General features: G+C 41.6%; 1 protein-coding gene across 15 annotated transcripts in view; it reads left to right on the plus strand.

Annotated features, from left to right (window-relative positions):
- Nucleotides 1-16,813, plus strand: part of NRG1 (neuregulin 1) — a 235,436-nt gene extending 218,623 nt beyond the window's left edge. For 11 of the 15 annotated variants that reach the window (XM_070781365.1, XM_070781364.1, XM_070781366.1 and 8 more), the window contains 5 exons: nt 2,371-2,473; nt 3,985-4,111; nt 6,710-6,840; nt 7,857-8,063; nt 10,764-16,813. In XM_070781365.1, the coding sequence (XP_070637466.1) occupies nt 2,371-2,473; nt 3,985-4,111; nt 6,710-6,840; nt 7,857-8,063; nt 10,764-11,418 (1,223 nt within the window). In that variant the 3' untranslated portion in view covers nt 11,419-16,813. Of the gene's footprint in view, nt 1-2,370; nt 2,474-3,984; nt 4,112-6,709; nt 6,841-7,856; nt 8,064-10,202; nt 10,345-10,763 lie in introns of all 15 variants that reach the window. The other 4 variants (XM_070781371.1, XM_070781372.1, XM_070781369.1 and 1 more) reach the window with 1 other exon arrangement.
- The last annotated feature ends 1,425 nt before the right edge of the window (nt 16,814-18,238 follow it).

Genomic DNA, 18,238 nt, shown 5'->3' on the forward strand with positions numbered 1-18,238 from the left:
CTTTTTGCAGTTTGGGGAAGCAGTTTCCCAGGTTTTTCTAAAGATAGAATTGGAAGATGGAAGCACTACCAGTGCTTGCCATTTGAAAAGAAGGAAAAATAGAGTAAGTAACAGTACAGTAGGGTCTTCACTTTCTAGGCAGTGACGCTTTTACGCTCCTCTTTCTTAACCAATTCATCCCAAACAAAAGATTCCTGCTCTGCATTCTGCTTTCCCCAGAGAAGGACCAGTGGGGTGATGCCTTTGCTGCTTAGACTTAGTGCTAAAAACATCCAGGTGCCCGTTCGTTCCAGCCACATCAGCTCACAGATTAGCACCTTATGAAATTGAATTCCCTGTCCTGTGGCTCTAGGGGAAGGGAGGCAGCAGACACTCTCAATTAACATACAAGCATCCACAGGCCACGTCCTCATTTGACTTACGCGGCACAGAAATAACGTGACAGGGCTCCATGTCTCCTGGTCCGTTGTCGCCCCCGCAATGCACCAGCTGCTTTGCTTTCTAATTGTGGCTGCCACGTGACCGCCAGCCTAGGTTAGGAGTTATGCTGTATGGGATAACCCTTCCAAATCTATATCCACCTTGCTTCCCACCCCAGCACTTCCTCCCTCTGGTTTTCTTTTATGTATTTATTTTTCCTCCCTTAGTATCAGGCATGCTGTGCCAGGAACCTCAGATGGCTCCTTCACTCTTTAACCTCGTTTTTCCCTCCTACCTGGCTTCCTCCTCTCTCCGTCATTCTGTCAGTCTGTCTGGCCTCTTGATTTGCTTTCTTTTCCTCTTCCAAACCTTTCTGTTTGTTTTCGTATAATCTCTGCAGCATTCTGGTCTTTTTTTTACCCACTGACTATTTTCTCCTCCTCCTCCTCTTCCTGTTAATAATCAGTGATCTTATTAATTTGATTTGACAATGTTCCTGACCTGTTAACTGGAATTTGATTACCATGGGCTTGGCTTGTAGGAAATGTTTTTGTTTAATGATTAAGTCTGCTGTATCATAGAAATGGCATTGCACCTTTTTTCATTTCAAGAAGACTTCCGGCAACTTGCCCTCTCTCAGTAGAGGGAAAAAGAAAAAAACTGTGGCTGCTGAGACAGAGAATGTAAATTGAAATTGTTCCATAAGGCCCCATGTTGATACCCAGCTATGAGACCTTCATTGGTAAAATGTTTCCCAGTTCTTGACCAACTTGTTAATCAGAATAGCAAATGCAGCTTAGACTGCTTATTATGCATTGGTTAACTTCTCTTTCTCATTGAAGTTGTGAATATTTTCCAGTGGGTGTGACTAGACTGGTTGGAAGCTTCGTTCCTAAGAGGATCAGGTTCACCATTAAATCAGCCAATCTTACTAAGAACCTGACTACCATTCTATAAGCAATTTATCCCCCTCCAAAGCCGATTTGCAAATCGAAAACTTTCCGTGAATCAGAAACTGGTTGCAGTGGGAGTATAGTAGTACCTTCATCTGAAATTTCTAAACATCCCACCTCCGTGGTGCAACCGACATTAGCTAATTTTCCAACTTGTCCAATGCAGGGAGGTACAATCTATTCCAAATCTTGTATCATTCGTGCCAGTGGTTTTGTAGTGTCATAAACTAGATCTCTAAGTACAACTGGTGAAGTCATAATTGTTCCTCAAAGGACAAGTCTTCCTCGCGGCCCAAGACTATCCCATCCATCTTACTGGAGTTTCTCTGATACAGTGCCGAGCTACTCCATGTCCAGCTGCTTCTGTCCCCGTTTTCCTATTAAATCATAGGAATCCTGCCTCAGTTTTGTTTCTAACTACAAGTCAAGCTCATGTTTGCAAATGTCTTTGAGTTTTCTTTTCTTTTTTTGTTTTAAGTTAAAAGTGGTTCTTTGTAAAGACCACGGGAATAGGACCTAGCTGGGAAATAAAAAAAGGCTTGGGATGGGGGAGGGGAGGGGACAGGAAGCTGGGAAGAAGGGGGAAGGGGAAGGTCCCAGTGGTGCCGATGCCACCTCCTTTTATTGGCATCAATTCCTGTTGTCTTTGCAAGAGATTTTTTTTTTAATAAAATCTACAATTTTAACCAAAATCGTTATTTTACCATTAATGTTTATGGTTTGTCAGTTTAGTACGCATCTATGGCTTAACATTAAAGTCATTGAATAGATCGTAGTTTTTTTATTATAAATGGCCCTCCAATGGGCTTTGCAGCTTTATGCTCAAAATGTGGTGCAGAGAATGCTGCACCTTAAGTCTTATCTGCCGAAGGAATGAATTGTCCCGTGTGTATTTTCTTGTGAACATGGACAATGCAGCATGCCAACTCTTCAGTTGTAAGTCCCAGCGAGGGTCAGGGACCTAGCTTCGCTGACGTCTGTTCTCATCCCTTTCCAGAAGCGGAGGAGCTCTACCAGAAGAGAGTGCTCACCATTACCGGCATTTGCATCGCGCTGCTCGTGGTTGGCATCATGTGTGTGGTGGCCTACTGCAAAACCAAGTAAACACCTCCCCGGCCTCCTTCCCCCTGAGCTCACAGGCAGCCTGGGTGGCAAAGGCTCGGCAGAAACCAGGCTCCACAGCCTTGTCCTGGAAGATTAGAAGGGCAGGGGGATTTCCTCCTTATTTTTGGTCCTGAATAACCCATTCAAGGACCTTCCTAACCACAGGCATTAGAAAGCTTTGCCTATTTGTGCGAAAATGTTCAGAAGACTTTTGCTCACGGACCACAGTCCCATGACCCAAGAAAAGGGTTGGAGGGACAGGGTTACATAGGGACCCACGCGGGTGTCTGTGGATGTGGGTCCCTCCTGAAAGGAGTGTGGTGGGTACCACAAGTGAGCTTGTCATCTCAATTCTGAAGACACGTCCAATCTGCACTCAGACATAGGGGACAATGGACGCGTTTGGTGGCGTTTGAAAGGCAGGCATTTTTAAAAACGATGATGGAGTTTTCAGTTGCATCCAGTCAGTTGCATCCAGTTCAAATTCTCCCACAGTGTGAGATTTACAAAAGGACTCTCACGGGAGGAGAAGCAAGCAAAACTTGCTTTGAAAGAATAAAAGAGAAAACATGAAAATAGATTTGTGTTCACTTTGTTGGCTGTTGAAGCTGGGTCCTTGTTAACAAATATGATTATATGATATGAACTCCTTTCACTTTTGTATCATATGTAAAATTTCTACTTTGAAATAATGCTATTCACAGTTTTATTTTATTTTGTCGTTTCATCACATAAACTCTCATGCCAAAACTAGTCATGGGAATATTATTATGATCTCAATTGAGGAACACAGACAATCTGCATTTATGCCATAGAAACAAGGACATGGATGGCATTTCCTTAATGTCCTGGGATGTAGCGTGTTGCCAGAATCAAGCAAGCGATAGAGAAAAATAAACCTTCATGGAATCCATCTTATGAGTCTTACTAGATTCAGTCTCAATATTTGAATATTCATTACCTAGTTATACAAAAATGTACTAGAATAGGATCATGTTATAATTGTGCCAAAATCTTCTGGCAAAAGATGTACACATTTTCACTCACATACACACACTATGATACACAGATTCAAAAGTAACTCCATTTTCTTCAAAGACACACAGACAGGCAAAACTATAAATGAAATCAGCTTTATCAATTGCACAGCATGAATTGTAACCTAAGACACACAACCATCTGTAAGACTTGGGCAAAGATGGAGTGATTATGAAAGGCTGAGTTTTAGCCAAATCTCAACTTGACGTATCTCGTCTTCTCCTCTGTTTTTTCCTTATCTCTCAGCAGTCCAGTTCCATTTCTGTAAGAATCCCACCGGCTTCTTCAGTCTATTTGCCAAGAACAGATGACTCCACTTCGGAGATGGGGTGGCATGCCCTCTCTCTACCTCTCTCCCCACGAATCCACTGTCTTGAGTGTTGTGTTGGTAGAAGAAAGAACTGACTGCACTGAAAAATGTAAATAATTAGAAAAAAAATAAATCAGTGCTCCATTTTTCCCTATGCAGGAAACAACGGAAAAAGCTTCATGACCGGCTTCGGCAGAGCCTTCGGTCTGAAAGAAACACCATGATGAACGTAGCCAACGGGCCCCACCACCCCAATCCGCCCCCCGAGAACGTGCAGCTGGTGAATGTATGTTGACTCTGCCCAGTGGGAAAGTTCAGCATCTCTCCTCTGTTCAGGCACCTTGAAGTTTATTTTCTAAAGCTCTTAGGCTCTTAGCTGCTGCCATTAATCACCAGGGCTTCCAGGAAGCCAAGTTTTCGCCGAGAGAAAATAATGGGAACATTTTTTAAAGTGGATTTGGTGACTGTAAAACCAGTACATTTCCTCTTATAAAGTGTTCATTAACGGGTCGGAATAATAATGTTGAAACCCAACATTCTGTAAGGAAGCCATAACCGGAAGATAGAGCAGAGAAAAAAACACAAAGAAAATAATAAAACTCATGATACAAGAATCAGAAGGAAATGTTTTATTTTTTTATACTTGGGAAATGAAGGCTGCTTGAGTCTATCTAACTAATTAGCACTGATAACTGAGCTAAAGGCTCTAGAATCCTTTTTTTTTTAATTAGAGGCATTTTGAGGTGCCTGATGATTTACTGATTCTGAGAAGGGAGATATTAGGCCATGGAAAATGTTAAGGGCATTACCAGACTTGCTTCTCAGTAGCCAAAACAGAAGAATTTAATACTATCTAATTCCTTGACTCTTTCTACAAGATACCAAACCCTTCGGAGGAAATATATCCTTCACCATTCAAAGATGTATTTTTAAAATTTACCAATCATCTAGCTTTTAAATATAATGAAGTCATTAAATATTAGATTCAGAGAATCTTTAGATAGCATCTTCCAAAGCTCCCCCTGGTTTTTTTACAGATAGGGTAAGTCCTTTACATATGAACAAGTTCCATGTGAACAAGTTCTTATTTGTAAATCCAATTTGTTGGTAAGTCCAACAAAGTTAGCCTACATACCCAACTAACACAACCGGCTATATAGTACTATAATAAGTTTATAATCCGTTCACATCTTTTTGAAAGTTTGCAACTTGAAGGTTCTTATGTAGGGGACTTACCATAAGAGCCAAGGCAGAACGGAACTCAGCTTTCCTGGTTTCTGGAGTATTACTCTTCCTACTTCACCATCATTCTTGTTTTGTTTTCATTTCCCTTAGATGATTGGCTTTTTATAAGCAGAGCTGGAAGAGTATATGACAGTACCATTTTCAGTCTTACAGTCAAAGATGAATTTTGTGTGGAGCAAATATATCAAAAGACCCAAGTTCAGGGTTGCTAGTAGTTCAACCACCAGGAAGTCAGAAGACTGTTAGGTGCTGATAAATTAACATCCTTCACTACCAGTGAAGTAGTTAAGGATGAAGTAGTTAAGGAAAGGATGAAGTAACATCCTTTCCTCCCCCTACCAGTGTGTTCATTAGAATGTTCTGCACAGTTGCTAAGTACATTCTCTGTTGACATACCTATAGTCTGTCATGGTGTGTATTATAATATAGAGGAGGCAGAATGACTGCCTGAATTCTGATCATGGCTCAAGCTACATGACTGTGAGCTTTAACTTTTCTAACCCCTATTTCATCATAAAAATAATACCTACTTCAAAAAGTTCCAGTGGGCATTAAGAAAATAATCCACATAATCAATCCATTAGCCCAGTGGCAGTTGGTGAGTGTTGTATAATTGTTAAATATTATTTTCATTAGATTCACTGAGCTTACATTGCCTTCCAGGGAACAAGAGTCATTTGTTACACAGACTAAAAATAGCTCATTACATATGACAACACCATCTTTTCCTTAAAGCAAAGATCCACATGGAATAAACCTTTCTATGGTTAAGATAACCAGCTAGAGTTTCAAGTATAATTCAGATTGTATTGTTTTTGTTTCCATGAATATATCAGTTTCTTTTAGAGCCCATAACCTATCAGATCATCAAATGTCCTATTTCATCTAAGACTATTCCTATGCATGTCTTTTCCCATTACTTAACTCAATTTGGTGTAAATACTAACAGTGTTTAAAAGAAAATTTTAAAATGTCCCTCTCTTACTAATAAAGGTGGTAATAACTACTGTGATTCAGTGGTAAAAAATAAAGTAGAATCTATTTGTACCAAATATAAGACCCACTATCTATTGTATGGCTTGTCAAGGTTTATAACATTGGCCACTGTTATAAATTCTTCAAATCTCTCAGTAGCCTTGTTAGTCTTACCACGGACAATGAGGTAAAAATTTCAATGATACCATTAGAGCAACATGGATGCTGGGAAATCGAAAGAGAAATGTAGATTCAAAACATAGAGATTATTTTAAAAATTCTTCTAATGACTTAAAATTTAAAATAAGACAAAAATTTCTGTGCTTGCTACAGCTTACAAAGTAAGTACTGTGAAGGTGTTTGTATTGAATTCTAGTCATGTTATCAGTTGGAAACGAAAGAGAAGAAACAGGTCTTCTCTGATAAAATGTAGTTGTTAAAGTAGAACCTACATTGTGTGTGTATATCCAAAGAGATTTTCATGAATTCTATTTATCTAATTTAAAGATCATACTAACCAGGATAGGCTTTGCCATATGGCCACTGGAGAAATAGAGCTTATTATGCAGCATGTGTATTAGAAGAGTAGATTTGTGTGTGTATGTGACATTGTTAGAATTTTGACTTCCCTAAATCTTCAAGTTGTGTCTCTTTGTTTATCCAGCAATACGTATCTAAAAATGTCATCTCTAGCGAGCATATTGTTGAGAGAGAGGCGGAGACGTCTTTTTCCACCAGTCACTACACTTCGACAGCTCATCATTCCACTACTGTCACTCAGACTCCCAGTCACAGGTATGAGAATAAAAAGCTGCGTGACATTTCTCCAAGAACTAATATTTACACGTTCCCTTTTGTTCTCCCTGCCTACGAAAGGAACAGGAGGTACTTATAAGGCAGTGCGGTCCTGTAGTGCATATGATTTGGAACAAAAACAGGCTTTGGACATCCAATTGACTCTGCCACTAATTGCTATTTGAATCTGACCCTCAACTTTTCTGTCACCAAAACAAGGGGAAGTAATACCCACCTTACAGTATTGTTATTCCCCATTTTAGAGATTGTCTTTTTTCATGCCTGACCATTTGCAGAATTGCTGTTATTGTTACTCAGTCACTAAGTCCTGTCCAACTCTTTGTGACCCCATGGACTATAGCCCGCCAGGCTCCTCTGGCCTCCACTGTCTCCCAGAGTTTGCTCAAATTCATGTCCATTGAGTCAGTGCTGCTATCTTACCGTCTCATCCTCTGGCGCCTGCTTCTCCTTTCACCTTCAGTCTTCCATAGCATCAGGGTCTTTTCCAATGAATTGCTATACTGAAAAGAGTTTGTCTAAGATACTATATAATACTTAGAAGCTGACTTCTTCCAGTGGTTGGATTGCCCTGGAATAGCACATGAAAACGGGTTACCTAGCTGAACCTCAAACTCTCAAACGCTCTGGTGATATCTGAGCGTGTACTGCCAAGGGCAGCACTGGACTTCCAAATGGAGCATATAAGAGCAGGGTATCCTTAATCTAAGACGCTCAAGAACAGAGAGACTCTAAAAATATTTAGTACAAAATGGCATTTGTTTAATGTGTGTTGAATGGGTGAACATGTAAATAAAGTGTATCCTTGCAAAGCTAACCTAAATCACGATCCTATGCATCACAAGCATCTTAATAGACAGTCCCGTTCTGAGACAAGTAATGCCAGCGTGAAACATCAGTCATTTGCAAGATTTGTCACTTCCCTCCCTTTCATGTCCATGTGTGCATAGAATTAAAAATCTCCCTCTCTGTCTCTGCCTCTCACACTTCCCCTGTAGCTGGAGCAATGGACACACTGAAAGCATCATTTCGGAAAGCCACTCTGTCATCGTGATGTCATCCGTAGAAAACAGTAGGCACAGCAGCCCCACTGGGGGCCCGAGAGGACGTCTCAATGGCTTGGGAGGCCCTCGTGAATGTAACAGCTTCCTCAGGCATGCCAGAGAAACCCCTGACTCCTACCGAGACTCTCCTCATAGTGAAAGGTAAAACCGAAGGGCAAAGCTACTGCAGAGAAGAAAGCACCCCAGTAAGAGAATCCCCGTGAGCACCTGCTCTCCCACCTAAGGAAGCTGCTCTCATGAGAATAAGGGGCGCCAGTTGCCTGGTCTAGGAGTGATCCTAGTTGATGAAGGCATTTTTTGGTTTGACTGAACTCATTTCTTCCGAGCTTCTCGCATCATCCCAGTGGCTGACAGGCAACAAACTCTTAAAAGAGCTGGAATGATTTGATGTGGAAGGTGCAGCAGTTTTGGAGTTCCCAGCTTTGACCTTAGGCTCAGACCCTCTGGGGGAGTCTCAGTTTCCTCAACTGGAACTTGAGAACACTGGCCTCAGTGATCGATCAGGACCCTTCTAGAATCCTAAGTGGCCAGTTACCCAAAGTCTGGTCAATCTGGCCTCCTGTTCTCATGAGCTAACCCTTTCTTACCTTCCAGCCTCAGTTAAATCAGATCAAGGGCTGTGACCTTGCCAACTGTCCTGGGGATGGCTTGCGTTCCAGCAGACAGTATCCCTTTGTGAAATTCCAGCAAGGAATGCATCCATCAATCTCCTGTCCACTGCGGCTCGCAGTCTTCACAGGAGGTTTTCAAAGCAGATATTGCCTTTGATGTGGCTTTTATTCCAGAATGTGTTGGCTTTCTTCTGGGGCTATTGGGTTGGGTGGGGGAAGTCAAGACAAACGTAAAATAAAGATCAGAAGAAAGTAACCTGAAAGAGATGCTTAATAGCATTACTGAATTCATAGAGTCTCCCGATCCATTCTCACCTAAAGTGGGGGAGAAAATTATACCCACCCAGCATTCCTAGTCCATCAAGAAGCTGTTACTCATTTGTTTTCAAATCCAGCAGGGTGTTGTCTGTTTGTTGGTTTACTTTATTGTTTTCTCAGTCCAATCTCTGGCCACTTGCTAAAAGGTTTACATAATGTCGAAGTCATACTTGGTTTTCATGGGTGGAGATGATTTGGGTACACTCCTTCGCTCATACAGCAAAGGATGACCAGTTTGGAGCCGGCAGGTCACTTAGAGCCTACTTATTACTTTTTCAAGGGCCTTTACTCCAAAATGGCTTTTCAGAATTTTATGGAATTAGTGATTGCTCTGACTCATCTATGAAAAAGTAAGCTTGGTCCAAAGCTGGTTTAAACCATCAGCCTTAAATTCATGTAAGTGTATATGTATTAAGCCTGTTTCGATTCAATCCTTTTAGAAACTTGAGAGAGAAGATAGGGATAAATTCTTTCTCCATCACCACAGGTGATGTTTATCTTTAAAGGTTGACATTTTCCTGCTGGGATAGGCTTCCTTTTATACCCCAGGTATTATTTAGGCCATCAGAATGTACCTAGCATCCTGGAGAAAAACAATGAAGCCGTGCTATGGTCTGGTTGAATCTGGATTAGCATTTCTCAGAGAGCTTAATTTAAGTATCCCCAAAATAATAAGTCTGGAGACTCGAGCCCCAGATATTTCCATCTGGAGACACTTTCCCATTTTAGACACAGTCAGATCTCACATCTGTATGACTCAGAATCATGGATGGCAAGCAGGAGGGTTAATAGGTTTCTTGTTCCTGTTAGCTGGAGATGAGAAGACGGTGTCCTGTGTCATCACAGGTCATGTCAAATTAGACTCTGCAAATGCCAACGTGAAGGAAAGAGTCCTTTAGTGCTACACATTGGTGACATTTTTATCTAAGCTGAGAAATGTGACTCTGAATAAGCCACATCTTTCTCAGTGCCACGTAAGGTCTTCTTGTTTTGGGGGAAGAAAACACGGTATGGTAAAAACAGTGCACTCGATGTCTTGACAACGAGATTTCCTGAGCGTTATCAAACATAGCACAACATAAGGTGACATGGTACAGCCCACCTTTGAGCAGTCAGTAAAGATAAGCCAGAGCTGGATACAGCAGTGGGTTTTGGAAGAGAGGTAGACCAGGGATTGGACATAACGATGAAGCCAAGCGTCAGCTATCTTTGAATGTCATGGTCAGTGGGATATAGAGTTGCAAATGGAATGTTAAGAAGTCGCATTTCATGGAAAAGTTAAAAGCGCACAAATGTGTTACGCTGTTTTCAGGAATAAATCTAAGTTACTATGCTCTTTTTTTTTCATAAGACATAACCTTATAGCTGAGCTAAGGAGAAACAAGGCCCACAGATCCAAATGCATGCAGATCCAGCTTTCCGCAACTCATCTTAGAGCTTCTTCCATTCCCCATTTGGGCTTCATTCTCTAAGACCCCTTGGCCTTTAGGAAGGTATAGTATTTAAGTAATACTTCTTCCCCTTCCAAATCCCCGAGCCTTGGTCCTTACAAACTGAGAGGTTTCCAGGACCCTGTGCCCTCTTGTCTTAACTCACATGCTTTTATTGAAAATCATGATTAAAAAAATAAAATCACGATGAGATGGAAACAAATCTCAAACGCTTTGCTAAGCCAGGCAATTTAGCTGATCTTTGCATGCACTCCTGTGAGGAGACTCTTGACCACCTAATTGGAGATTCCAAATGTCTTAGTGTAAAACCTGAGATGTCTACAATGAAGAGAATTACTCTGTTGTCTGATGATGATATCTGATGATAAGAGAATGACCTCTGCCCCCTGACCCCCCCACCCCTCACTCTCTGCCTCTCTCATTGCACCGCACTTACGCTGGGGTCTTCTGTGCTCACACAGGTATGTATCAGCAATGACCACCCCGGCTCGTATGTCACCTGTAGATTTCCACACGCCAAGCTCCCCCAAGTCACCCCCTTCGGAAATGTCCCCGCCCGTGTCCAGCACGACGGTCTCCATGCCCTCCATGGCGGTCAGTCCCTTCGTGGAAGAGGAGAGACCCCTGCTCCTTGTGACGCCACCACGGCTGCGGGAGAAGTATGACCACCACGCCCAGCAATTCAACTCGTTCCACTGCAACCCCGCGCATGAGAGCAACAGCCTGCCCCCCAGCCCCTTGAGGATAGTGGAGGATGAGGAATATGAAACGACCCAGGAGTACGAACCAGCTCAAGAGCCGGTTAAGAAACTCACCAACAGCAGCCGGCGGGCCAAAAGAACCAAGCCCAATGGTCACATTGCCCACAGGTTGGAAATGGACAACAACACAGGCGCTGACAGCAGTAACTCAGAGAGCGAAACAGAGGATGAAAGAGTAGGAGAAGATACGCCTTTCCTGGCCATACAGAACCCCCTGGCAGCCAGTCTCGAGGCGGCCCCTGCCTTCCGCCTGGTCGACAGCAGGACTAACCCAACAGGCCGCTTCTCTCCGCAGGAAGAATTGCAGGCCAGGCTCTCCGGTGTAATCGCTAACCAAGACCCTATCGCTGTCTAAAACCGAAATACACCCATAGATTCACCTGTAAAACTTTATTTTATATAATAAAGTATTCCACCTTAAATTAAACAATTTATTTTATTTTAGCAGTTCTGCAAATAGAAAACAGGAAAAAAAAAACTTTTATAAATTAAATATATGTATGTACAAATGTGTTATGTGCCATATGTAGCAATTTTTTTACAGTATTTCCAAACGAGAAAGATATCAATGGTGCCTTTATGTTATGTTATGTCCAGAGCAAGTTTTGTACCATTCCGTGACTGCTTTTTCACAGTATTTCAGCAACCCTCCACCCCATAATATTCTGTTTTTTGCTGGCTTCTCGTGCATTGCATTATGATGTTGACTGGATGTATGATTTACAAGATTTGCACCTGTCGCTCTGTTTGCTTCGAGTAGTACTCAATCAGGATGTCTTGTAATGGCGCATCCATCCAATACTCCCCCTCTGTATGAGATTTTTCTTTTGCTTTCCGTATGTGAAATGAGTTGTGTCTACTCTGCCAGCCAAAGGTTTGCTTCACTGGGCTCTGAGATAATAGTAGATCCAGCAGCATGCTACTATTAATTACAGCAGGAAACTGCATTAAGTCATGTTACATATTAGGAAGAAAGTAATATTGTGATTTTTTCAAAAACTATATTATTCATCAGAAGACAGCTTGCTCTGACTTAAAAGGAGCTACCATTTACTTTATGCGGATTGATTTTTCTCAACAAAAGAAAAAAAACAAGTTTTGGGGCTAGCACCAAAGTGGATGCTGGCTAGCGATCAGGGTGAGGTCCAGCCCTAAGCTGAGGACTCGCTTTCACTTTCTCTCTCTGGGGGAATGATACAGCGGCTCATCTAATTGAAGAGCAAACCATGGCTGGAAAAGGTGCAATCATTCTTGACTTGTGTTTTTTCACTGATTTGGGAGCTAGTGATTGGTTGTGTCTTCTCGGCTCAAGGACAGACGTGTTATGGCACAAAACCCCCCAGCTTCAACAGCGCACTCAGCAATTTGTCTGGAATACTTCTGGAATGAAGTGTGCCTGTTGTATACGGCGGTGACATCATTATACAGGACTAGTTCTGCCGTAGATTGTCTAGAGGAGGAAACATGTGGAAGACACAGGGGAAGAGTGGCCATGTGACCCGGTGTGTCATTTTTTAAGTTTTTTTTTTTTTTGCCCATTCCTTTGTCCGCATTATTCTTTTCTTGTTTTTCAATCTCACCTTGATTAGATCGTACTATGCATGAACATTTTTGTCAGGAATGGCCCGTGTGCATGTCATTTGTGATTAGGAAGAACCTCCCATGAACAAGGATGCATCAAGAAACAGCAGTAGTCTCTAAAAGATTGCACCTTTCCTTGCAGAAATGACCCCCACGTGTGCTAACCTCTCCGTTGGCAGCTGTATCATCCATTTTCCCCCTTTCTTACTTTTTGCTTTACTGTCAACAAAAATAGGATTAAGATGGGTCCGCCTTTGGCACGTCCTCTCGTGGTAAGCAATCCAAGGAAGGTCCGTAGGTAAAATACTTGAAATAACTGCTAATCCAGGAAAAGAAGAGAATTTTATAAAATATTGTAGTCCCATGTCTGTCAAGTTGGGCTGGAGGTTTACTTAGGTTCCAAGCGGCCTCCTAGGAGCCATGGGACAAAGTGGGGAGATAGGTTAGCAGGGGGTTCAAAATACCAGCCGTGAATTTAAGGAGAGGGACTCTGTTGATTGCAAGTAAATGGAGTCTATTTCTTCACCACATCTCTATGTTAAAATCCAAAGGAAGAAGGGACATGCAAAGAGATCTTAGAAGAAAAGTGCAGGCTGAGCGTGAGTCATGTCATCGAGCTCCTAAGTGTTTCTACAGTTCACAGACAGCGTCTATGGGCCCTTGGCATTTCGTATCCCAAGCGTCCTTCATGCTTCCATGCCACTTTCTCTGTGCTCAGAAGTGTCCTCGTGTGCTTGTTCACCTTTCCAAAGGAGCCCTTGACAACTCCCCAAGTTGCACTGATTTCCCAATTCTGTAAAATCAGTAAGCTCACAGCAGGGGAAAGAAAAGTCAACCCCAAGAAGTTCTCCAAATTATTCTCAATTGCCTTTGAAGACCTGGACTCCTTCTTAGGCTATTTCAATTTAAAAAAAAAAAAAAAATCCTACCATAATTAAAACTCTAGAATTTTAGTTTCAAATTCTTCAGGCATGGGAGTGTTGTTCTGAAGAATTTCAGGAATAAATAAAATCTTTGATCGAGAGCAAGAAACAACATGTTCCTCAGTATGAAAAATCTCTGTCAATTTTCAGGTTGCAAAAACAGATGACAATTGAGGACAAGAGGAAGTTTTCTTTCCAACTTGGTTCTGGTCACTCATCAAGGTGACATATATCAGTTAGGACAGGCTTTCTGTCCATAGAATGATAGATTTCCTTCATAGGAAAGGCCAGCAGGCTACTCGGGGCTCCCTGCTGTGGCCACCAGATTTGTGTCCACAGGGGCATCTCTGGGATGTTCAAATGCCACCATCCCTGTTTATAAACTCAGGAGTGCAGTGGCAATGCAAAGAAAGCATGTGAACCAACATTCCCAGCCTAAGGGAAGCCTCTCTGGGTCTTCAGATGGTGGAAATTGCTGAGACGTTTGACAGTGACTTTGTTTCCTGGGTCTGAGATCATGTCCCATTGAGGAAGATGCAGGGGAGAGTAGAATATGAAAAATGCCTTTTTATTACTCTGGGTTCCTTTCACGTCCTGCTCTCCCTCCTTGCCTGGTAGGACTTTTATTTCTGAGAGTGTCTGGACAGTCTCCTGCTTTCTACAAAATGGCACTCTGCCTGGGAATTTGTGAATGTGTCCCAAAGACCAATATGCCATATCTTCCTTAAGTGTGACTGTCATGATAGAGTTTATCCAGGGTCATTTGCTCTGTAACTTTTTTTTTTTTTTAGCCTGGGTTGAAAGGTATATGGCTCACATTGGTAAAAATATAAAATACCTAGTTTTTTTAGTCCTGGCTGCATCCCACCAGCCACAAAGATGTCTATCCACAAAGGCCCATGAAACATTGCAGAGAAATGCAGACAAAAGGAAATGGCCACATATCACAAGTTCTCTTATATATTCTTTTGTAAATACACATTGTACATGACTTGGATGTGTTCCTAAATCATTTACTGTCTTTATGAGTTCATGTCAGTTTCTTTTTTTTTTTAACTCTTAACTTACTGTGTAACATTGTAAATAACATAATGTCCTTTATTATTTATATTTAAACATCTAACATAGAGTTGTTTTCATATAAGTTTAAGATAAATGTCAAAAATATATGTTTTTTGGTTTTTCTTTGCTTTAAAGTTATGTATCTTTTCCTTTTGCTTTTTTTTTTTTAAGAATAATTTATTGTTCAGGAGAAAGAATGTATATGTAACTGAATCTATTTGAAGAATGCACATTTGAAGGCCGTGAGGTACTGATAAACTAAAGAATTTATTATCCAAAATACTAAGCAATAAGTAATTGTGATTTATTTAAGGTTTTGTCCATTTTCCATGAAAGACATTCTGCAATAAAGATGCTACTCTGCGGAGATCTGGGAGTGTGGGTCAGCAGACGAAGGGTCCAGTCTGTTAGACCAGCACCTTGCCTTTTACTGTGATGGCTGTGCTAATTCAGGACCCTGTTGGATGGATCCCGTGTTCATCTTGTCTTCCATTGCTTTTGCCACCCTGCCTGTCCTCACATCATCTCCTGCCTGTCGGTTCTGCTTACCACTGTGTTCCTTGTTGAAGGAACCACAACCAAGCAATATGACTTTTTTACATAAGAGCATAGACAGGACATCATAGGGCCTGATTGCCTGGATCCCGATTGTCACCATGTTCTGTAGAGACAGCATGTAATTTCTTCCAACTCATGGAAATGTCAGTATGGAAACCCATTCAGTCGTGAGACGGAGACATGTTACCGTGGTCCAGAGGATCCGGTGGCCACCACGGCTCAAAGGCAGCCAGTCAGAACGGGGCCCTGCTAAGCTCTCCTAGAGCTTAAGTAAGTGTGCTTTCTCCATCTGGTCTATGATTGAGCGATTCGCAGTTCTAAGAGGAAATAAGGCCAAATTGGGTTCTTTCCTCCTCATTCTATCAGTAAATCAAGCTCAGTGTCCATCTTACTGCTCAGGGAAGGACCTAGGCATGAGAAATGTCCTGCATTCTAAGACTCAGTCATAGGAGTGAGGATATTCCTTCTCTTCTTGAAATTAGCCTCAACAAAAGCCATATTTTAGCAAATAGATATTTGCATGAGTGATACTTTTTGTATATTTCAAGCATCTTACTCATTATTCCAAATAGGGTTGGGACTTCCAAAGTGTATGCAATTGAGGTCAGCAGTTCTTTGGGGTGACCATCGGCCTCCTTTGGAGTCTGAGGGTACCCTGAGTCTTCTCACCTCCGTATCTGTATGCAATCCTATTACCTAGTGAAAGATCCACTAGCATCATTTCCAAAGCCATCTGGATGTCTAGGAAATTCAAGGAGGGGCCTTTGTGCTAGGTTTTTCTATTGGTATTACTGAATTTTTTTAAGCTATTCAGAATCCTCATATTTCTGTTAACATTGATATGCACACAAATAAACACACACACACACACAAGCACTTACAAATTTTTAACACACTCTGCTAAAGTCATGACATTCACTCACGTGTCCAGTCCACCCATGCAGCCATTGAGCAAATCAAGGAGTGCACAGAATACTTAAAAATTAAAGGTGAAGACACTTCCCTTTGTATTCAGCTTTCAACTAAGGCTTGGTCCATCCCCGGAATTGAAAATTACAGGCAGCTGTCTTAGACATTTGGGTTATAACTGAGTCCTTGCGTGCTCAGTCGCTTCAGTTATGTCTGACCCTTTGCGACACTTTGCACTGTAGCCTTCTAGGCTCCTCTGTCCATGGGATTCTTCAGGCAAGAATACAGGAGTGGGTTGCCATGCCCTCCTTAAGATACATTGATATTGGAGACAGAAGCATGGGTAATGGAGGGTGGTGTGGAGACAGCAAAGATTCACTCACGTCCACATTCAATATCTGGATAATGATTACAATCCTCCATTTATTTTAACCGTGTAGACACCTGAATGTCGCACAGGCCAGCTTTGCAAACTAGCAAACAGTCTGTCTTTCCAACCTAATATCCTCCCCATCATTAGATTTCTTGGCTCTCCGTCCTTCCGATAAATGACAAAGGGACTTAATGTCAGAGATTTGGGGTGATGTGAGGCAATTCTGAAATCTAGAGGTTTGGGATGCTGGATGGAGTGGAAAATGTTGATGATCTCATGTAGTATCACTTTGCACTCTGACTTGCTCTTTCTGTAATGGATGGAATAAAGTAAATTGATGGAAATTCTTGCTCCAAAAGATTAATTTAGAAACAGAAAAGCTTTCCGTTTACGAGAGAACCTTTCTGCTGCTCTAGGAAGCTGCCGTATTCTTAACCTTTAAGAAAGGTTAACCTTGGAAAGAGTAGTCAGACCCACTTCTGTGTGTACCTGTGGCTCCTATTAATCTCCTGACATAACAGTTGGACCTCTCCAGTGAGCTATTGGTTTTGAACTTCAAGCTCCCAAATATCACCCACCAGGGAGACAGGAAAAGGCTTTTTTTTTTTAACCTGGAGAAAATCTATCATGATCTACCTAATCCTTTTAAAAACACATCAGGATAGGGAGACCAGTAATTCCTAAAGAGGAATACTGTAGGAATCCTAAGGAAGAGACAGAGTATAGAGTAATAGTTCCATCCAGGATCATTCCCTAACCTTCTTCCTTCAAACTGAACTTTCGGGGATAGAATTTGATGAAAAAAACAACACTTCTTCCCACCCCACAACATGTCAAAGAGGCTAGAGGATTATTACCTTTGTCAACATAAACATCTTTAATAGATTTATGTGTTTGCTCTTGTGCAGAGAAACTATTAAACAATAACATTTTATGCTATTTTATGACTTAAAACATCCTTTATTTCTTTATTATTCTCTTAATACCCTGGGGTGTTGGTAGGTGAAATCATCAGGAAAACCGAGGCTCAGAAATGTTAAAAAAAAAAAAAAAAACTGTCCTCAGGATACTCATCTAGTGAGTTGCAGAAGTAATATGTTTTCCCAGGTTTTCTAATTGTATTCCTCCCCTTCCCCTGAGCCGAGCACAAACAACTCTTTCATTCTCAGCCCTTCATCACGTGCACAGTACAAGTTCCATGCGAAACCAAGTCTCTACTTGAAAGAATATGAGCCCCTCTGGCTCAGCACAAGTTACTCTGGAGCCCAATTTGCTTGGCTGAGTAACTCTATGCTTCTTTCCCTAAAAGTCACTTCCCAAGGAAATGAAGTGTAGCCAGGAAGATGAATTCACAACTTCAATATGTTGGTAGCATCCTACGGTACAACGGGGAAGACCTTTGCTGTCAAAGTGCTGTCCCCACCACTTAGTGACTTTGTGAATTTGGAAAGTTTCCTCCTGCAAGATTATTTCCTGATCTCTAACACAGGAATTCAAATGACTTTACAAAGCCATAGCGTAGTGAGAATTACATTTGAACACTTGGAGGAAGCTAGAAAACGTCAAGCACATGGTGAATACTCAAATGCTACCTTCCATTTGCTCCTTCCCCTCCAGGTTATTTTGGAAACTAAACTTTTCAGTCCCAAATGACACAGTCTATATGGCACAAACTGATGAAATTTATTTTATCATTTCTCCAATCTAGCACCAATAGCCAAATCTGTTTTTAATAACAGCTGTATGTTGAGCAGCAGCATTACTTTAAA

This window comes from Bos indicus, chromosome 27 (assembly GCF_029378745.1).
Source record: "Bos indicus isolate NIAB-ARS_2022 breed Sahiwal x Tharparkar chromosome 27, NIAB-ARS_B.indTharparkar_mat_pri_1.0, whole genome shotgun sequence".
Classification (NCBI taxonomy): domain Eukaryota; kingdom Metazoa; phylum Chordata; class Mammalia; order Artiodactyla; family Bovidae; genus Bos; species Bos indicus.